General features: G+C 39.0%; 1 protein-coding gene across 4 annotated transcripts in view; it reads right to left on the bottom strand.

Moving 5' to 3' along the window:
• Nucleotides 1–1881: 1881 nt before the first annotated feature.
• Nucleotides 1882–22996, bottom strand: part of wdr27 (WD repeat domain 27) — an 81827-nt gene continuing 60712 nt past the window's right edge. For 2 of the 4 annotated variants that reach the window (XM_048205461.1, XM_048205465.1), the window contains exon 25: nt 4041–5219. In XM_048205461.1, coding sequence (XP_048061418.1) covers nt 5154–5219 — 66 coding nt within the window. In that variant the 3' untranslated portion in view covers nt 4041–5153. Of the gene's footprint in view, nt 2181–4040; nt 5220–22996 lie in introns of those variants that run through there. The other 2 variants (XR_007186830.1, XR_007186829.1) reach the window with 2 other exon arrangements.

Genomic DNA, 22996 nt, shown 5'->3' with positions numbered 1-22996 from the left:
CTCTACATCTCCAGGCAGCATTGCTGTCAGTTGGGCTCAAAAGACCTCCTTGGCTCCACTGCCACCGTACTTCGACTCCCTCATGGTTGTCTCCTGGGTTGCTCTGGGATCTTGCCGGCCATCCGTTCCTCCCTGGATCCTCCCAACATCAACTCCTGCATGGTTCCTCCCATCAACTCCCCCATGGCTTCTTCCATCGTCTGCTCCCCTACTGGTTCCATTCCAGCGCCTCGCCTGTCCCTCATCCACCTCATGAGCCTCCACCATTCTCCCTCAAATAATTAATAATTATAATTAAAAAATAACTAATGTGTTCAGGTGAACTAAATGTGAACAAATGAAACCTTATTGTAAATCAACAAAAATACTAACATATAAATTGAAAAGCATTGAATGAAATGGATCTGACAGTCACAGATCTTGCTCATGAAAATGAACTAATGCATTAAAAAATAAACAGTTGTCTTTGGCAAAGCCATGTATATGCAAACCCACACATATAAATCTGTCATTCTCTCATCATTAATACATGTACACCTCCTTTGATAAAGCACTCCTTTCTCTCCCCCGTCAACAATATCTAAAATAAATGAATAACATCCTGTTCTAACAGACTGACGGAACATCCTTTGAATGAACTTTCAGATATAAAGCTAATGTGGGAAAGTCTGTTTTATCCTTGAGTCATTGAGTTTGTTAAATGGTGAGGGAAATAAGGCACCAAAAAAGTTTTTTTTAAATCACAAAGACCTGGAACAATATTTAAGGACAATGAGGTGGACAAAACAAAAAGACTTTATTGCAACATTGATGTTTTCCATGCACACTTGGGTTATTTAATAACTCTAAATGGACTGAAAATGCCAACTAAGAACAACTGCATTTTATATGAAAACAGAGGTCTTGAACAACTGATACTGGCTTATCGCCATTCTGATGTTTTTATAATTTATAATTGTACTAGATTAACAAGTTGCATTGGCTGCTCTAATAGAAAGAGGTTTGAAACAACTTTGTGGCCAATTCAGTAATCTCAATTTATTCTCCATTTGTTTTTGACAGCTCATTTCACACATTGCCAAAGCAAGATTTCAGCATCCTGTCATAAATTTGGAGCTGTTAAGAACATATTTTTAAAAACGTGGTCTCTGAAAGTAGCTCGCACACAGACTTTGTTAGAAACAGGCTATCATGAGGTAGTTAAGTGCATCCATATTTGACATCACTCTGTTTACCATTATAAGTGAACAGCTTCTTTGTTTAGGAAAAGCAGCCAAACCCAATTATAAGAGAAGTTGAAGCGTTGTTTTTCTTTAATTCAAAAGTAAAGATCAAACGTGAAACCACTACATAACTGCCTCAGCTATTGCTTGAAGTCATGTGGGGTGAAAATGTTTTCCTGTAATGGCTCATGACAATGAACAAAAACGGCTGAACTGTTTCCATTCACATTTAGAAATTGTGCCAAAATAAAACATTAAAAATTGTACTTTTCTTAAAGGTGCCCTAGAACGTTCTTTCACAAGATGTAATGTAAGTCTAAGGTGTCCCCTGAATGTGTCTGTGAAGTTTCAGCTCAAAATACCCCATGGGGGATAATTTTTTTAACTGCCTATTTTGGGGCATCATTAACTATGCACCGATTCAGGCTGCGGCCCCTTTAAATCTCACGCTCCCTACCTTTTCCATGTACTGAACTCTTGTTATTCAAGTATGCCAAGGTAAATTCAATTTTTGATTCTAGGGCACCTTTAACAGTTTTATCTTGGTATTTCATATACTTTTGAAATGAAAATGTGACATACAGTATATTGTCATTTCCAAAGAAAAAAGCAGCATATAAACGAATGCATATCTTGCCATTTGTATGCTAACCTATTATTGCCATTAGATATTAATGTATAACATTCACAGAAAGGAGAGTCAATACAAGCTGATGTAGAATGTGCTCTGCTAAAGATAACCCTCCATGGGATAGGTTTGTTTCTAAATGGGCAGAGAACAGAATGACCTCAGAAAAGTTATTGGTGCAGAAATGCTGCCAGCTGTTGTAGTGGACACCACCCATCATTAAAGACTCCAACATTACTCTCTATCACTTACATGAAGATCTATTGGCGTCAGACAGACACAATACATGTATTGCTTTCAGATGAGCATCCTGTCTCATTTACCACATCCTAAACCTAAAACGGTATATTTTAAACTATACAAATAATTCAGCCCAAAATGTTTATTTACAGAGGTCACTCAAACTTTGTTTTGTAGATAATGTCAGTCTTAGGTCTGCTGTATATTTTTGTTTTTGTAAAGGTAACACCAGTGCTCCAGCCTCTGACTAAAATGGTCACAAATGTGACAAGAAATAAAATTGCTAATCGCCATTACCGATATGGGGAAAACTTGTCACATAGGCCTACTGTATCATCCCGTGGCCGTGAGGTAGTGTTAGCTAAAGTGCATGCCAGTCTTGGATGCAGCAACACAAACAGCGCAAGCCAGGATGACCGATTCCCAAAACAAATGACTCTTATGAATGGATTAATTTTAAAACATTGAACTTAGCAGTTCGAATCAGACTTGTTCAGTCAGAGAATTGTTCAGAGACTTCATCACTAAAAGTCATTTTATGGTTATGTCCGATTCGAAACAAACAAACGGAAAACACTACTGTGATACTTACCTTGGTTGTTCATTTGATAATGCGTCATTAATGATACATATTCACAACTGAGTTTACTTTTGCAATAAATTAATTTGTGGTATTTCAAAAAAACATTAAAGGTGCCCTAGAATTAAAAATTGAATTTATCTTGGCATAGTTAAATAACAAGAGTTCAGTACATGGAAAAGACATACAGTGAGTCTCAAACTCCATTGTTTCCTCCTTCTTATATAAATCTCATTTGTTTAAAAGACCTCCGAAGAACAGGCGAATCTCAACATAACACCGACTGTTACGTAACAGTCGGGATCATTAATCAGGGAATCAATTATATGTACGCCCCCAATATTTGCATATGCCAGGCCATGTTCCAGGCATTAGACAAGGGCAGCCAGTATTAACGTCTGGATCTGTGCACAGCTGAATCATCAGACTAGGTAAGCAAGCAAGGACAATAGCGAAAAAAGGCAAATGGAGCAATAATAACTGACATGATCCATGATTACATGATAATTTTAGTGATATTTGTAAACTGTCTTTCTAAATGTTTCGTTAGCATGTTGCTAATGTACTGTTAAATGTGGTTAAAGTTACCATTGTTTCTTACTGTATTCACAGAGACATTTTCATTTTATTTTCATTTTTAAACACTTGCAGTCTGTATAATTCATAAACACAACTTCATTCTTTATAAATCTCTCCAACAGTGTAGCATTAGCCGTTAGCCACGGAGCACTATCAAACTCATTCAGAATCAAATGTAAACATCCAAATAAATACAATACTCACATAATCCGACGCATGCATGACAAACACTTTGTAAAGATCCATTTTGAGGGTTATATTAGCTGTGTGAACTTTGTTTATGCAGTGATAGAGTCGAGAGCTCGGGAGGGGGCAGAGAGCGGGAGCAATTAAAGGGGCCGCAGCCTGAATCGGCGCATTTCTAATTATGCCCCAAAATAGGCAATCAAAAAAATTAATTAAAAAAATCTATGGGGTATTTTGAGCTGCAACTTCACAGACACATTCAGGGGACACCTTAGACTTATATTACATCTTGTAAAAAAACGTTCGACGGCACCTTTAAATTATTTCTCAAAACATATTATTGCAGTGATGGTTTAATAATTTGGCAATTAAATTAATTTCAGAGACCTTTACTCCGTTGAATTTTTTTTTTTTTTTAGTCTGGACCCTAAGATCACTGTTTTAAATCTTCCATTAACTTGATATGATCTTAAGCATTCAAAATGTAACAGATGGTGATGCTGTCACAGCATTTGCACACTGTTAGATCAAAATCTCAATCATAAGTAGAATATTTGTAGACTTGCGAGATCTCGGGAGAATGACCGAGCAGACACAGATCAAGCATAGTACAAAAGCATTCTCAGATTTATTCAGGAAGAAGGGTCATATTTATAGACATAGGTCAAACAACAATCTCCAGGATGGCTTGAGCATCCAATCATACGAATTAAGAATCAAACCTTACCATGTATGGCATTTCAAGAAATATAATAACAAATAAGAAATGTATGTGCGTAAAAGTGTGTGTGTCTTCAACTTCTGGTTACGTGTGAGAGTGTCAGTGTGTCCAAGGAATACTACTTCTTGTTTTGTCTAGGTAGGTACATGATGTGCCCAATGGAAAAATCCCAAGACACAAAGAAAGTCAAAAAGTGAAGCCCAAGAAATAAGAAATATTAAAAACACACACTATATTGCAAATAGCCTTTTTCTTACTTCTATTTACATTCTCAATCATGATTGGTCCTTTGCATACTTTACATCCGTCAATTATAGCCACCTTCATGTACTGTTGATTCTTGAGAGTAGCCAACTAAAAGATAATGAGAGTGCTAAAGTGGCTCTGATATATAGCATTTAATTTATGTGAAACCAAACCTAAAACATAAACTTACCTAAAAATGATATCCTTCTATCCATCTTCATTTCAGAGGGTAGCACCTTACAAACTGCTGCAAAATGGGCTGTTTTATTCAACACACAGATGAAACATTTTAAAAATTATCATTTTGGGTTGAAATTGTAAAGTATATGTAAAAACGTATTTAAGTATTTTTATTTGTAAAGTAGTTATATAAACTGAGTCACTCTAAAAATAAGATTTATATTCACAATTTAGGTCTTTAATATCATTTTACTGCAAAGAATATTACACATCAGATGAACCTGTGCATAATACTGCATAGTGTGTGTATGTGTATCTGTGCATGGGAACGTGTTGCTAAGTAAAGTTCAAATGGACTTTTCTCTGAGGGTGCGTCTTTGGCTCAACGGTTGAGGGCGTGAGCATGTTGTCACATCTGTAGGTTGTCAATGGCGGCTGAAATGATGAAATCACAGATCCCATCCATGATGTAGGTCTCAGAGGTGGCACGCCAGCATCTCAACATGACTGATGTAAGACTTTCATTAGTCTGCAGCATCGGTGGACTGAGCCATAGGGTAAATTCCACACTTAAGGGAGAAGAGATTCGGCCGGATGAAACAAAGCCAGTTTTCCATCGAGTGTTCCAGTCAACAGCTGTGAATAAAAAAAGACTTCACTCATGAAACATCCTGTTGTAGTGTGAATAAGTTCATAATAACACTCTTTATTCTAACTATGAGGTCCTGAATGTTTCAAATGAACTTAAGTGCTTTTTCGCAGTCAGGGCCGTATTTACTGTATGCATAGGCATTCTAAGCACATGCCATCCTGGGGGCGGGCGGGTTGGCAATTACAATGAGGATAAATGTTTTTTTTTAATTATTATTTTTATTTCACTAATGGTAAAACAATGTAAGACAACTACTATCTAAATTAACAAAATGTATAATATCGGACAGAAACCTCGTATCTCCATATTTCATCATTTTTTATCATAAATCATTACTATTGGTCACCCTTTACGCTTGTCTGTGGGATTTGCAAATATTTAACCAAAGAAACGAGTCAATTAAAAATAGTTTGTGACTAAACATCATATCTCCATTGGATCCTCAAACTATCAGTACAACCTCATAACTCCACCCCACCTCTATCGAATGAAGTGGCACACACAGTTTGGACCATCTCTGCTTGTTTGCAAGGGTAAATAAAGAACAGGTTGTTTGAATAATGCTGCATTCACATGGGGCGTCGGTGTTAACGCTTCTCATTTACGCTGCATTCACATGGGGCGTCAGCGTCAACGCTTGACGGAGGGCGTGTCTGAAGCTTGTGTTGACGCGACCGTTATAGTGATTACAGCCAATCACATTACTTTCCGGTGTTGCACGAACGCAGTTGGCTAGCGACTGCTCTAGGGAATTTGCATAGGGCCATCTGATTGGATGACGCCTGCGTTGGCGCTTGAAAAGTTGAGAAATCTTCAACTTCTGCCGCTTGCAACGCGAGTGAAGCGACGCAACGGAACCCACAATTCAGTTCGGCAACGCATGACGTCACCCATTCAAAGTAAATGAGAAGCGTTAACGCCGGCGTCCCGTGTGAATGCAGCATTACTTTGAATGGGTGACGTCACTGCTAAACTGAATTGTGCGTCGCTTCACTCGCGTTGCAAGTGGCAGAAGTTGAAGATTTCTCAACTCTTCAAGCACCAACGCAGGCGTCAGCCAATCAGATCGCTTTATGCAAACACCCCAGAGCAGTCGCTAGCCAATTGCATTCACGCAACACTGGAAAGTAATGTGATTGGCTGTTATCACTATAACGGTCGCATCAACACAAGCTTCAGACACGCCCTCCGTGTGAATGCAGCGTAAGTACAACTTCATTTCTTCACTCAAGAAACTCTCTCTATATAAAGGCTAATGATTTATGTATTTGAGGAGTGAAGAAGACGATTTGTCGTCGAGTCATAGCCAGTACTGTTTTAGAAAGCCCCTGCATAGCACTTCATCTTTTATAACATGACATTTTGGACAAATTACAGAAAAACTGAGCGCCCACATGGCTACAATAAACTTTATAACCAGTAAGTTATACGTATATTCAACATTCACTGGTCAAAAACATTTTGGTAGAATGATTTTGGTACAAATATTACACAAGTAGATCTTCACCTGCTAAGGCATTGCTGCCAGCCGCACCTCCACAGGTGCCTACAAATTGGCAGGCTGCAGGGTCACCAGCCGGGTACCACCGCTCATTAACGTTTCGCTCCTTTAAACCCGGAACGCCTCCTGGTGGCGAGATAGTGACAAGAACGTCTCCCTGTCACCCCTGCAGCATGCCTCTGTGCTAGGTGGTTCCCCAACATATATCCTTCCTCTTTAGCCAGGGCCAAAAGCTACTTTTCTTGGCTTCCCTAGCCAGATCTTTGAGGGCCTTCTGAAGGCTTCCTCCAGCCACTCTCAGATCTCTCATGAGGTGGACAGCTGATGTCCCCACGAAGCCGCGGCATCCCACCTCTAATGGGTAAATGGTGGTTCTCCATCCTGCCTCCCTGCACTCAGCTGCAAGATCTGCATATTTCAGCCTTTTCCTCTCCCATGCCTCCCATGGAATGGTTAACTCATAAGTGTCTAACCATATAAGGCCAGAATATTAACTATATTTATTTATTTATTTTTTAAAGCAGCGGTTTTGAAGGTTTCCGGCCGATAGCAACGATATATATAGACAATCTTCAACTTCGCTTCACTCGCGTTGCAAGTGGCAGAAGTTGAAGATTTCTCAACTTTTCAAGTGCCAACGCAGAAGTCAGCCAATCAGATCGCTTTATGCAAACACCCTAGTCGCTAGCCAATTCCGTTCGTGCAACACTGGAAAGTAATGTGATTGGCTGTTTTCACTGGCCCTGTTTGCAGTTATTAGTTCCAAAAGTGGCGCTTCACATAATCAATGCCATTGTATTCATAATCAAATATTAAAGCGAAGCCACAGACAAAACAGGAACATTACATTTCATAACAACACATCTGCCATCTTAATGACATAGTAAAAGGTTGATGGTTTTCATTTATTTATATTTGCCAATAAAAATGTTCTGAAACTTTTATGTCCTGCACTTTGAATTGTGCTCTCCTAAAGACAATTAGCCATTTAGTTATGAAACCCCATTTATTCAGCAGTTTGTTTACTGGAATCCCACCAACTCTGGATTTTCTATTAACTCTCTATATATTTTAACGTTTTGACAGACACAAATCAGAAACAAAACTTCAGAAAGTGTGTTGTGACATGCAGTCCTGCTGGATGAAGGATCTAACCACCATATGGTGCCTTTAGGGTTATAGACTTGGGGTAGCAACAATGACTTCATTGCTTTGTCATAGGTGGGAAATTGTCCAGTCAGGTTTTACAGTGTGACATGAAACCACTGGCCTGGAGTGGGTTCTGAACAGAGAATGTCACATACCTGCCTTTACAGACACAGTAAAAAGTTTTTGAAAGACATTTAAAAGGCAAAATGAATTTATCTCCTGACTTATATTATCTGGTCTGGTAAAAAACATGTTCAGTTCCAAACTTTTTCAGTCACACAGAATTTGATCTGAGAAAGATTAGAGATACAGCATCTCCACATAGCAAATGCTTAAATATTTTGATTAAATATTTTGAATGTTCCTGTCGGCGCCGATGGCCTCATGGGCAGCGCGCGGACATGTAGCGCTGTAACACAGTTCGTAAATGTGGGAAGAAGGAGGCGGGAACCGGCGAACGTTCAACAAAACTTTAATTAAAAAAAAACAAAGAACAAAACGAAAGTAATGCCACACAAACATAATAAAACATAAAATAAAGTCCAGGCCTGGTCCTCTCTCATCCTTCACGGCCTGTCTCGGCGGCCGCAGCACCTGGGGGTAAGGACAGACGAGACGAGAGAAAGGAGATGGAAGCAAGGGGAGCGACAGGACGAGAGAGGGGAGAGAGGAAAAAGAAAAAAAAATTCTGGGTCCAGCTCCCAGACACACTGCCGCTCGGTCCTCAGCCTGCCAAGAGGCTCTTCCTCGTGGTGCCATGCGGTGGCACCGGACGCTCAGTGGACGGCCCGATCCTCGACCGCCTCCTGGCGGCCGGCGGCGACTCCTCCGCTCCCTCCTGGACGGCAGCCACCCCACCTCGTCCCAGGAGCACGGCATCCGGGTCTCCGTCCCACCTGTCACTAGGCTCCAGTACCACCGCCTCAGGGCAGCCTCTCGCGGTCTTCACACTCCCGCGCTGCCCGAACTCCGCAGCACCGCGATCCCCCTCAGCAGCGAGGGCTCTCCGACAGCATGTCCCTCCTTCCTCCCGGGTCTCGGCACCAATGTAACACAGTTCGTAAATGTGGGAAGAAGGAGGCGGGAACCGGCGAACGTTCAACAAAACTTTAATTCAAAATAAACAAAGAACAAAACGAAAGTAATGCCACACAAACATAATAAAACATAAAATAAAGTCCAGGCCTGGTCCTCTCATCCTTCACGGTCGTCGCTCCTCCTTTTATGCTCCCGGAGCTCCTCCGTAAGAGACTCAAGGCCGGTGCGCCTCCCAGGTGATGCTTGTTATCACTCGCGTCACCGGCCTCGCGCCGTTCCCTCACGGCTCTTGCCCGCCCTGGTCGCCACAAGCGCCAATGCGCTTCGGGCGACCCGTGTTCGAGTCCCGGCTCGTGGTCCTTTCCCGATCCTGTCCCCCTCTCTCTCTCTCTCCCACTTCGCTTCCTGTCTAATCACTGTCCTATCATAATAAAGGCAAAAACACCCCAAAAAAATTATATAATATTTTGAGTGTTCCGATCCAATCTGACTTCTGACCTGTAATGCTGCCTGAATCATAATCATGCACTGTTTGTTTGTTGGCCAGAGGAGGACTGGCCCCCCGACTGAGCCTGGCTTCTCCCAAGTGTTTTTTCTCCATTCTGTCACCTGATAGAGTTTGGGTTCCTGAATCAACACTGAACTTACTTAAACTGGACAATGACACAACTCTGTTGCATTTTTCCCCTGTAATCACTGTAAAATTGCTTTGAAACAATCTGTACTGTAAAAAGCGCTATGTAAATAAAGGTGACTTGACTTGTGAAACATTGCAAAATCAATGTTATTCACATTTGGAGCAGATACAACGCAACCTCAGAATCCATTTTTAGGCCTTCCTGCTTAGATCTCTCCAGCGCTGGAAAGCTTTTCTTATACTAATGCGGGTCCTAAAGCTCTTGTCTGATCATAACCCTTCTTTTCTAATGATATTCCTCTGACCTTTTCTCTTTTGTAATGTCTCTCAGCCATCTCTCTTTTTACAAGTCTTTCTTTAAATCTCCCACTGGCTCAATCTTCTTCTCCCCCATCACAAGTGTATACAAATTTCCATGATTTTCTTCACTGTGGTGTTTACATCCATCCACAAATCATTGTTCTTGTGCATTTAGATACACATGCACAGTTTAAGAACTGATAATCATTCCCAGTCTTTAAAAAAAAAAAAAAAAAAAAAAAAAATTCTACAGACTACAATCACAAATTTGAACAAATTGAGCTATAAATTAAATTGGCTACAGACATTTCCATGACTTTTAAAGATTGTATTGATTTTCTTGACTTTTCCAGGCCTGGAAACAACAATTTTCTTCAAAAAGTGCTTTTTTGTGTGTGTGAACTATTCAAACTATTAAAAAAGTATTTCTTCTAAGCTCTTGAATATAACAAATAAAATACATCTTTAAGTGTTCATGAAAAAAAAAATATTAAAGCAAAAGGAGCAAAATAAAAAAAGCAAAGTATTATTATTGCTTATTTATGAGGATGTCAGTTTTTTAATGAAAAATATGGATGAGAGGTTTTTTTTGTGCGGAAGAAAGCAGAAAGAAGTTTCCGTCATAAAATCTACAAAAAAATAATAATGAGTTATTAGGAAAGAATTCCCTGTCCCTTGTATCCTGATCTTCTTTTCATTGAGTATTTGTACCATAGGAGTACACTTTAGCCTAAATGGTTTTACAAGCAACTTGACGATAAATCAGAATGCAAAATATTGTACTTTCTGACGCAGGTTTCATAACCTGATTTACTGCAGGGTTCACTGGCTGAAGGCTAAGGAAGGAAGAAACACAAATCAAGACTTCAAAAAGAAAGCTGAAAAATAAATAAGTTGTAGACATGTTTACATGTTTGTTTTTAGCTCATAGGGGGATCATTCAATATAGTTAGAATAGCCTCCTCAGGATATGAAGCTTTTTGTCATTTTAGTCTATGCTTGCAGTGACCCAAGAAACCCTATATTTTCATCAAAAATCCCATTTAAATTCCAGATTACCCTGAAGTCCACAGGGAACATCCTCTGTCAACTAAGGCACCTTAAAGCTGTGATTTTGAAGACTCAATTACTCAATTTAATTGCTCAGTTGCTTTAAACCCATCTTTGAATAAAAAAGTTATTAGAACTATGAGAACATGCCTAATAGCCTTCCATAACAGTCTGAACTGCTTTAAATGATCTGCATTAAAGAATAAAGCTGGCTGCTTCAGGGCTGGTGTCAGTATGTAGAGAGGTGTCTCCCAAAAATGTGTTGAGCCTCAGAGGCAAAAGCTGAGAACAGAGACAAAGTAAACTGACAGTACCACTGCCACTGCCCAAAGCCACAAGTGTTATACAAGCAGGAAAATATGCCATCCTGCTGGGCTCACACTCTTTTTTTACCATAGATATTAGCTTCTTAGCAAAACTGGGCGAGAGAATTTATTTAGTATACGAATATATGCTTGACCATTTACGAATTCTACAGAGTTAACAACTGAAGGGTCAGTGGGGGCAAGATGACCCGACCCACCCACCTTAATTTTTTCTCCTGACCAGATGACACAAAATCTCATTTTAGCACTTTTGATAAACGGCTACACTATTTTTAACTTTGCCATTTCATCTGAATATCAACATTTGTGAGATTTAGTCAGTCTAAAGTTTGTGTTTTTAATGATTTTGAAAGAAGTCTCTAATACTCACCAAGGCTGCACTTATTTGATCAAAAATACAGTAAAATAGTAATACTGTCAAATATTACAATTTAAAATAACTGCTGTCCTTTTAAAGGTGCCCAAGAATGCTTTTTCACAAGATGTAATATAAGTCTAAGGTGTCCCCTGAATGTGTCTGTGAAGTTTCAGCTCAAAATACCCCATAGATTTTTTTAAATAAATTTTTTTAACTGCCTATTTTGGGGCATCATTAACTATGCACTGATTTTTTTAGCGGGCCGCCCCTTTAATTCGTGTGCTCCCTGCCACACGAGCTCTCGATTATATTACAGCACATTTACAAAGTTCACACAGCTAATATAACCCTCAAATGGATCTTTACAAGATGTTCGTCATTGCATGCTGTATACATGCTTCGAATTATGTGAGTAAGTATTTATTTTGATGTTTATATTTGATTATCTATGAGTTTGAGGCTGTGCTCCGTGGCTAACGGCTAATGCTACACTGTTGGAGAGATTTATAAAGAATGAAGTTGTGTTTGTGCATTATACAGACTGCAAGTGTTTAAAAATGAAAATAGCGACGACTCTTGTCTCCGTGAATTCAGTAAGAAACGATGGTAACTTTAACCACATTTAACAGTACATTAGAATCATGCTAACGAAACATTTAGAAAGACAATTTACAACTATCACTAAAAATATCATGCTATCATGGATCATGTCAGTTATTATTGCTCCATCTGCCATTTTTGCTGTTGTCCTTGCTTACCTAGTCTGTTGATTCACCTGTGCAGATCCAGTCGTTACTGGCTGCCCTTGTCTAATGCCTTTGGGAACATGGGCTGGCATATGCAAATATTGGGGCGTACATATTAATGATCCCGACTGTTACGTAACAGTCGGTGTTATGTTGAGATCCGCGTGTTTTCCGGAAGTCTTTTAAACAAATGAGATTTACATAAGAAAGAGAAAGCAATGGAGTTTGAAACTCAATGTATGTCTTTTCCATGTACTGAACTCTTGTTATTCAACTATGCCGAGGTAAATTCAAATTTTGAATCTAGGGCACCTTTAAATATATTTTAAAATTTTCAGCAGTCATTACTCCAGTCTTCAGTGTCACATGATCCTTCAGAAATCATTCTAATATGCAGCTTGCATGTTGAAAACAGTTGTGCTGCTTACAATTTTTGTGGAAACTGATACCTAAAAAAAGGATTCTTTGATGAATAGAAAACCAAAAAAAAAAAAGCATTTATTTAAAATATATATTTTTTGTAACATTATAAATGTCTTTACTATCAATTTTGATCAATTTAATGCATCCTTACTGAATAAAAGTATTATTTTTTCCCTAAACATTTATATTAAATGTTAAATGGTTTTTTATTTAGTATATATTCTTCATTCTGAAAACTGACCGGAACATTTTAAACTAAACTGACCTAAAATTTTAATTAATGATAACATCATTAATCTAATAAAAGATCACAAAAGACAAGACATAAGCAAGCAAGTAGACAGGGACAGCTGAATGATTTACTCTGAGGCCTTTCAAGTATGCAGACCTGTGTTGATTTTTTGTTGACATTGTTGCTTTTCCCTAAAAGCCAGTAAGGTGCTAGCAACCCTTCTGGAGAACGGAGAACGAAGAACCTGCGCGATATCACAGAAGACATCTGTGAATGTCACAGAAGGGTCACACCTCTGCACTAACTTCCACAGGAACGTCTCAGACTTGGCTTATGGGTCGTGTCTGCCTGAACGGAAAGTCTCTCTCACTCTCTCTGAAGCCCGTTAGGTGGTCAAACTGTGAGCATTTGAAGCAGGAAAAATCAAGGCCAACTCAAAGGGATTATACTTTCAGATTTATACATAGTAGTTGAGTTATTTGAAAGCCAAAGGTGTGAGTCACACGCTGATATCTTCATGTGCGCAAACCACTGTTTAAATGACTTTTTCTTACCTATCTTTATCTGCCAGGAATGACTCATCCTTAAATGTTCTAATAACACAAAAAGACAGTGTTTTGAAAAGAGGAACTTAACTTGAATAATTGGATTAGATATAATACACAGTGACTATTCACAATAGGAACTTCTGTAAGTGGCTGAATAACAAGCAAAAGTAGGTTACAGAGACTGATTGCAGTATCTTCCCTTGTGTTGTTATGTGAATAATAGGTCAAACATAAACACAAAAGGCTACTTTTTGACATCACACTGCTTTGCATTACAAAAGTTAGTGAGACAGATAAATGAATAGCACCAAAAACCAGGTGCTAGGAGTATCTTACACCTGAAATACATTAAAACAAGGGAATGTCCTGGAATGAGGATGACATCTCCTTTGGCAGAGACCAGAAAAGCAATTCAGAGACCATCTGCAGTGCAAAATGAGCTGATAACCTCATTGTGAATGATATAAAGTGCCCAACCAACCACTGCTGACCAAATATTTCTAAAATATAATTTAATAAAATATATAAAAATATAAAATAAGAACTATATAACATAAATATAAATATTTATTATATATTAAAAAAAAAAAAACATTTTATGTCAGCTTCACATCATAAGAATGCAAATATATTTTAAAGCATTTATTATTGCTCTTTTTTACATCGTGAAAGGATACAGAGTTGAAATGATAATAACCTCAAGGTTCTGTAGCGTTTTATGCAACATGGCTTCCACTGCACTGGATCTCTCCAAACTTATGACCACAAAGCGGCCAAGAGATACAGCTACAGCTGTTTATGCAATAAAATCCGGCCTCTGCCTAAGGATATAACTCTTTCTCATCACACAGAGCTTCCAAAATCCATGTGCTACAACTTAAAGACAAATACCGCTGAATGTGCAGAAATAATATACAGTGGCCTCAAAAAGTATTTGGTCACTTAAGTCAAATAAAAATGTCTGAATACCATTGTATTATATAACAAAATATCAAAGCAAATGGCATCTGAAACCAAATGCTGCTCTGCATGGCTTCAATACTAAATTCACTTTGCTGAGCCATTTTTATTGTTACATTTTTGGTGATTTTTAGTGGATGCACTGTATGAATTCACAAAAGTGTATTCACAACTAAGTCCACAAATATTTTTTGTCTTAATTTTGAACCATATAACTTTTTTTTCTTTCTTTTCTTTCTTTCTTTCTTTTTTTTTTAAATGTAAATCCTTTACTCCTAAGTGAGTAAAAACCTCAAATGCAAATTTGACTAATGGAGTACATTTCTAATAGAAAGATAATTAACTGAATTCCTCATATTAAAATTATCCATTATGTCCAAATGCAATGAGACCTGAGAGTGAATGCATGTTGACTTATGAACTGAGCTTTTAAACTTCACAGATCTCTGTATCTGAGCCAGTACAACAGCGACCACTAAGACTTTCCACTTCCAGTCTTGGAAGTCTGAATGAATAAGAGCTTGGAACAGGACAAAGAAAAAGAGCTAAACAGTGCATGCAAATCCCAAGGCCATGTGCACATCAATACCAGCTCAAAACACAAGGACTAATTCACACTGGAGAGTTTAAGACATAATATGGGACTGGATGTGATTACACCTATCAAAGCAAATAGACAGTGAACCACTTTGTGGATCAAAGACTGCCAAAAATGAAGAGAGCCAAAGATGCGTTTATATTTTCCTCCAAAAAATAGGTGGGAAAATAAGCTTATAAGCTTCAAAATGATGCAAAAGTACCATAGAGTATCATAAAAGTCTTCTAAAGCCATCCAACAGCTTTGTAAGAGACAAACTCAGACATAATCTTGCTCTTCAGCGAACCATTAACCTCCATCAACTGGATCAAGACAATCATCAAAAGATTCAAGTTAAAAGAACGACTCATTCATGAAATGGTCTGTACTTCTTTCATGAATGCAAGAAGAGCTAGGGAAGGAGATAGGATTCAGCGAATTATGATTATAATTTTGGTTTGTTCTTCAGGTAATCGTACTGTATTGCTTCAGAAGAGTTATATTGTGTTGTATAGTCTACATTTATGGTACTTTTATGGTGCATTTGTATCCTTTTTGAATCTTGTAAGCTTCAGTTCCCATTCATTGCAATCACATGGAAAAGAGAATGAAAAATAGTCCTCAAAACGGCTCTTTTTGTGTTCTGTAGAAGAAAAAAGTCATATAGTTTTGGAACAAAATGAGGGTGACAGAATTCTGAGTGAAATATTCCTTCAAGTGATAAATTTGGAGTTGTGGCAGAAGACTTCTTCCAGAGGGTACTTAATTTCCTTCTCAAGAACAGACAGGCTGCAATTGAACATCTGCTGTGTGTACTTGAAAAATGAAGAGTACTACCAAAGCAAAACAAGCCATTTATGGTCCACATAATGATCTGATCAGCCATTTTAGTGAACAGCCATGGCCAAGATCTCTGATATTCAGACTTGTAAACAACAAAACAGCTAAAAAGCTGACCTTGTTAGGCAAGAGATGACACTACAGACATGTGTTGTAGATACATCCTACACTAGCTGAATGTACAATACAGCATGCAAATACAAAACCATCAAAAGCACTGCATTAAAATATAATTTAAAAATGTATGATTTTTTTGGTTGGCTCATTGTATGCCCTAAATTAGGGGTCTTCAGTTTTTTCAGGTCAAGGACCCCAACGGTGGATAGAAAAACTGAGCAGGGACTCACTGTGACATACAATACTGTCTAAAATTGAGTGCATGCATTGAGTGCAATCCTGGGCTATAATAATGTGTATACGGATCGGCACGCACTTGCACCACGGTTCATCTCATATCTGATGAGTCGACACATACGCATCTATGATATTGTTAGTTAATAAAATAAATAAAACAGTTAGGCTAATGAACATTCATGTGAAAAAATTAGGACACCCTATTGAATTCCATGGTTGTCTGTATCAGGGAATAATCAAAAAATCATCTGGTCCTTGGCAGGTCTTAAAATTTGGAAAATAAACCTCAGATGTACAACAACACATGACATATCACACCGTGTCATTATTTGTTTAGCGAAAATAAAGCCAAAATGGAAAAGCCATGGGTGACAAACTTAGGACACCCTTACTGTTAACATAGGAATTAAGAGGGTAAGTAACAGTCAGGCACTGCTAATCAAATGTCTTTGATTAATCGATCATCAGCAAGTGTAATCACCTCCATAAAAGCAGAAGATTGAGCCTTCAGATGTGTGTTAACACAGTGACAAGGAGGAAAAACATCAGCAATGATCTTAGAGAAGCAATTGTTTCTGCCATCAGTCTGGGAAGGATTTCAAGGCCATTTCAAAACGATTTGAATTCCATCATTCTACAGTGAGGAAGATTATTCACAAGTGGAAGACATTCAGAACAGACACCCATCTTCCCATGAGTGGACGTCCCAGCAAATTCACCACAAGATCAGACCGTGTAATGCTCAGAGAAATTGCAGACAACCCAAGAGCTACACCTCAGAATCTACAGGCCTCAGTTAAAGGGTTAGTTCACCCAAAAATGAAAATTATGTCATTTATTACTCACCCTCATGTCGTTCTACACCCCTAGTCACCCATCATTAGATATTGTTGAAAACTAATTTTTTTTTTTTTTACTTTTTTGGCGCACAAAAAGTATTCTTGTCGCTTCATAACATTAACGTTAAACCACTGAAGTCACAAAAAATATTTTAAATTTGTTTTTGGTACCTGTCTGGGCATATGAAAATGTTAATTATCGTGCTGTCAATAGAGGCCTCACTGAGCCATCGGATTTTATCAGAAATATCTTAATTTGTGTTCTGAAGATGAACAAAGTTCTTACAGGTGTAGAATGACATGAGGATGAGTAATTAATGACAGAATTTTCATTTTTGTGTGAACTAACCCTTTAACATGTTCAATGATAAAGTTCAAGACAGTACAATTAGAAAAAGATGGGACAAGTATGGCATGTTTGGAAGGGTTTCCAGGAGAAAGCCTCTTCTCTCTAAAAAAACATGGCAGCACACTTAGGTTTGCAAAGTTGCTTCTGAACAAACAATGAGTCTTCTAGAACAAAGTCCTTTGGACAGATGAGACCAAAGTGGAGATGTTTGGCCATAATGCAGAGCGACAAGTTTGGTGAAAACCAAAAGAGCATATGAGCACAAAGACCTCATACCAAAAGTCAAGCATGCTGGTGGAAGGGTGATGATTTTGGGCTTGTTTTGTAGCCATGGGCCCTAGGCATCTCACAGTCATTGCATTGACCATGAACTCCTCTAAATACTCAAGTATTCTAGAGTCAAATGTGAGGGCATCCATCTGACAGCTAAAGCTTGGTCAAAATTGGTTCATGCAACAGGACGGTGATCCCAAGATCACCAGCAAATCTACAGCAGAATGACTGAAAAAGTAAAGAATCAAGGTGTTGCAATGGCCCAGTCAAATCCAGACCTCATCCCGACTGAAAAACTGTGGCGAGAGCTGTGCATTAACAAATGCCCAAAAAACCTCAATAAACTGAAGCAACGTTGTAAAGAAGAGCAGGCCAAAATTCCTCCAGAACAATGTGAGAGACTGATAAAGTTAGACAGAAAATTATTACTTCAAGTTATTGCTGCTAAAAGTGGATCTACAGGCAATTGAATCATAGGGTGTCCTAACCTTGTCACCTATGGTTTTTCCATCTTGGCTTTATTTTTTGCTAAATAAATAATGACATGGTGTGATATGTCATGTGTTGTTGTTCATCTGAGTTTTTTTTTCTCCAAATTTTAAGACTTGCCAAGCACTATATGTTTTTTTTTATCATGTCCTGATATGGAAAACCAAGGAATTCAAAAGGGTGTCCTAACTTTTTCACATGACTGTATGTTTCTGTCTATGGATACGCATTCTGGCTTCCCCTAAACTTTGTTTAATGCGAGTGCCATATGCTCTATAGGACCAGTAATTTATGCAAGCGCAGGTGAGACCTGAACAGCACACGTTGTTATCTGTGTTTAAACTCATTTACGCCTTGACAAGTTTAACATTCGAGCGCAAGATGTGAAAGATAACTCGCACGGGGTAATGTGAGAAGATTTGTTCACTTATCCGAAGTGCGTGTACAGAGCACAAGTATTGAGTTCTCTTTCAAATCTTGCGCTTGAACAGGCAAAATCACACAATTATGTCAACATGCCCTAGCAAACATAATAGGTTATGTCTTAAGTGAACTTAAACATTTGAGAAAGAATGCATGTGTTCAGTATCAGTTAGGGTGTAACGATTCACTCGTTTTCTCGATGCATCGATTACAAATCCAGACGATGCATATGCATCGATCTTGAAACATGTTTTTTGAATCGTGAATCGTTAATTTTGGTTGATAATCGATGTAAAATGCTAAGAATCGGATTAATTGCGATTCTATAGCGATTCAGTGCTTTAAAATATATAAACATGCACGAATTGATGGAGACGTTGTGCGCCATCATTCGCACCCTTACAGCTCTCCTTCACAGATACGCGCTGTACTCTTTACCGCCTTTCACTGGATTGCTCTCGCGCTCTGTCCGTAGCTCTCATCAACACATTTTTGAGCAGCCCACATTTGAGCTCTCCTCAGGATGGCCATTGCTATTCACATGAGCAGATGACAGTCCCTAGAGACAGCAATAGTCCTGAGTCGACCCGCTCAAGCTGCCAAGTTGCGTGGTCAATACTGTTGAAATAAAATGCTTTCATTGTGTGGAAAGTCACCGTTATTTTATATAAGATAAAATACTTAAGTTTACGGAAATGGGTCATACCATTGACATTACCTGAGCAGTTGAAGTAAAACTAAATGCAGCATATGCACAGTTCCAATGAATGATAAGTGAAATTTAACCTAATGTTGTTAAACTGAATGTGCGCAGGAAACTGCTGAAATAACTACAACATTAATAATACTTAGCGTGCGGTTTATCTATCAATCAGATGCGCATTAAAATTGTGTACTTTACTATAGCAACAGTTGAAACCCAGTGCGTTTTCTTTCTGAATCACCATAAGGAAAATGTTCTGTATAAAGAGAACAAAAAGGGCTTTTATAAATATTCCGTGAAGAAAAGTTAGTTTAGAATTAGTTGGGGAAAGTGTATTATATTTCTAGGGTAATCTCTCCTTGTAAGCATTAGTTTATAATGTACCTGGAACACTTTAATAAGGTTGTGCAGCCATTAACACTATCCTACACTATAGTTAACATGAACTAACAATACTTTTAAAGCCTTTTATAATTTTGGCTTGTGTAAATTTCTACAAATGCCAATTTTTAGGCTATTAAAATAAAGTTATGTAGCATCATTAAGACTAACATGAACTTACATTAACTTAACTTACATGGACAAAAGGTTGTTTTTTGCCCTTACTCTCTGACTTCCTGAAGGCCGCTGTGTAATTTGCTTGCCTGGCAAGTCCAGAATGATATATCTTCTACAAGTACTGTACTCCAAACCGTACCGTGCAATCAGATTCGTTTATTTCAGTGACGCAAACAGCATCACTCTAGTGCGGCGAAAGTCCCTTCAATATCAACAAAGATTGCGCACGGGAGACCCGAGAGTTTGTTCTATTCAGCCGTGAATTCAGTTTTAAATGACCAAAAACACATTAATTATTTACTTTTTGCTGTTGACTCTCTTGTCGTTTTGCTAACGTCATATCCGCCCTTCTCTGATTGGTTTACTCCGCTTCCTGTTTGCTCAGATTTGCTCCGCCCTAGAAATCGAACTGATTCAATGGCCGACCAGACTCATCCGCTGGTACAGTGGTGAGGCTGAATTTTCCAGGCAGGTAATTCGCACCCTCTGTTTCATGACAGAAGACCAGACTGCAAGAAGTAAATATGGATAGCGGTGCATCACTTAATCCACCCTGATCACAGAACTGGTACAGACTATTCATCAGGAACTTCCACCTCCCATCACAACACCTCCCGTCACCACAGGGGTAGGGCGGTTCTCTCGCAGCAGCAGGGGAATCCCCCCAAACCCCATCCATGCACCTTCTACTCTAAGAAACTGTCCCTGGCGGAGCAAAATTATGACATTGGTAATCGAGAGCTGTTGGCCATCAAGCTGGCTCTTAAGGAGTGGAGATACTGACTGGAGGAAGCCAAACACCCCTTTGAAGTGATAACAGATCATCGAAATTTGTAATACTTACATTATGCTCGCCGTCTCAGCCCGTCAGGCTCTCTTTTTCACACGTTTCCATTTCACCATGACCTACAGACCCAAGGAGAAGAATCTAAATGTTTATGGGCTGTCAAGATTACATTCACCAGAAAGCAACACTCAACCACCAGAGCCTATTCTTCCTGCTTCCTGCTTCACTACTGTTACAGCAAATCAGCACAGTGCTCGAACGACAAATCTTGGCACTAACAAACTTTTTAACTGAAAGATTGCTACAAAAAAGGGGAACATTTATCCGACCAGCCTCCCACTGAGAGCAGCCATCAGCTTACATTCCGGAGAAGGGAAAACACAGCTGCCTACATTCAAAAGGATTAGAAAGAATATGCCTCTTCTGGTTGAAGAATCTACTTGCTGCACAAAATGCCACAGACTTCTACAAAGGATTGCAGTTCTTGAAACAAAGTTACTTGCGGGACTACCAAACCAGACAGAACACACAACAGAGCTTCGTCATGGATGTCCTCAGCACACAGCCGAGAGTCCCTTGAATCTAGTGCTCCTAAACAGGCCATACTGAGTGCCATAACTGATCAACATACTAACTGATGGCACAAACAGGGAGCGAGACCCAAAGGCACTCAAGACATCAGACTGTCACAAGTATCACATATTGCTGCAGTAGCATCCTCTACCCCAAACACTAGCTCCCTACCACCGCCTATACATCTGGAGAAGAGATTTGAAGTGTTAATGAATGTGGATGAGGAATCTCCAGACGTGATGAATGTGGGTGAGGAATCCCCAAATATGACTGGACACAGATCAAATCAGCCAGCAGCTAACACCGATGCTAACAGCCTCTCAAGTTCGAGCAGACACCGGCACTCAGGTCATAGTGCAGCCGAGCCCAGGACTCTGATAGTGGGTGACTCCATAATCAGAAACATTAGCAGCAGGGATACAACTACATGCTGCCTTCCACAAGCAACAGTTTCTGATGTAAACAGGGAACTTAAGAACATTCTGATGAAATATAAGCCTGCAAATCTACTAATCATTCATGTGGGTAAGAATGATATTCAGAAAGAGCAGTCAGAACTCCTTAAAAGGGATTTTAATTAACTTTTTGAAATGTTTAGAAGACAAAGTTCAGTCACTCATCAGTGGTTGATGGGGCTTAACACTTGGCTGCAAAAAACCTGCAACATAAAAGGACTGAACTTCATCGACAACTTCAATCGTTTCTGGAGTCAGAGACAAATGTTCACACATGATGGCACCCAAACAAACTGGGCTCAAGAGTGCTAAAGGACAATATCTAATTCTCCCTCCATCATCCTTCGGCAGTGTGTGCAAATCCACTCAACCTGAATGGCACAAACATACCTGGACAGAGTAAAACTGACCACAGGACTTCATTTTAGCACCTGAATGAATATGCAGTTGACACATCCCACAAGGACAATAATAACACCAAGCAGCCACAACAACCACTGCTCACGGACACAATCCCGGAAGCTGGAAAACTGGGTTGGGCTTTCTGGGATGGTCCTTAAATGGTTCAAGTCATACTTAGAAGAGAGAGGTTATTATGTGAGTATCGGTGACCATAAGTCTGAGTGGACATCCATGACATGTGGAGTCCCTCAAGATTCAATACTTGCACCGCTCCTGTTCAACCTATATATGCTATAGAACGCTGCTGCCAGGATTCTGAGCAGAACCAGAAAATATGAACACATCACACCAGTCCTCAGGTCCTTGCACTGGCTTCCAGTTGCATTTAGAATTGATTTTAAAGTACTGTTACTTGTTTATAAATCACTCAATGGCCTAGGACCTCAATAGATTGCAGATATGCCCACAGAATATAAACAGATCACTCAGATCATTAGGATCAAGTCACTTAGAAATACCAAGGGTTCACTCAAAGCAAGGAGATTCTGCTTTTAGCTGTTATGCCAGCCGCAGCTGGAACCAGCTTCCAGAAGAGATCAGATGTGCTCCAACAGTAGCCACATTCAAATCCAGACACAAAACGTATCTTTTTATTTACTGATTGAGCACTGTGCTATGTCCGAACTGTTTGCACTTTATTTTATACGTATTATATTTTTATTCTTTTAATGCATTTTATATCAATCTTTTATATATAATTTTTTTATTTCTGACTTTTAATGCATTTTAAATCTTGCTGTCTGGTTGAAAGAGCTGGGAGAATTAGGAAGTAAGCATTTTTTATCCCTGGATGGAGCTCTGACAGAGTTAG

The sequence above is a fragment of the Megalobrama amblycephala genome, linkage group LG10 (assembly GCF_018812025.1).
Source record: "Megalobrama amblycephala isolate DHTTF-2021 linkage group LG10, ASM1881202v1, whole genome shotgun sequence".
NCBI lineage: Eukaryota > Metazoa > Chordata > Actinopteri > Cypriniformes > Xenocyprididae > Megalobrama > Megalobrama amblycephala.
The sequence above is the reverse complement of the archived record's forward strand: the minus strand, read 5'-3'. Positions and strand labels throughout refer to the sequence as shown.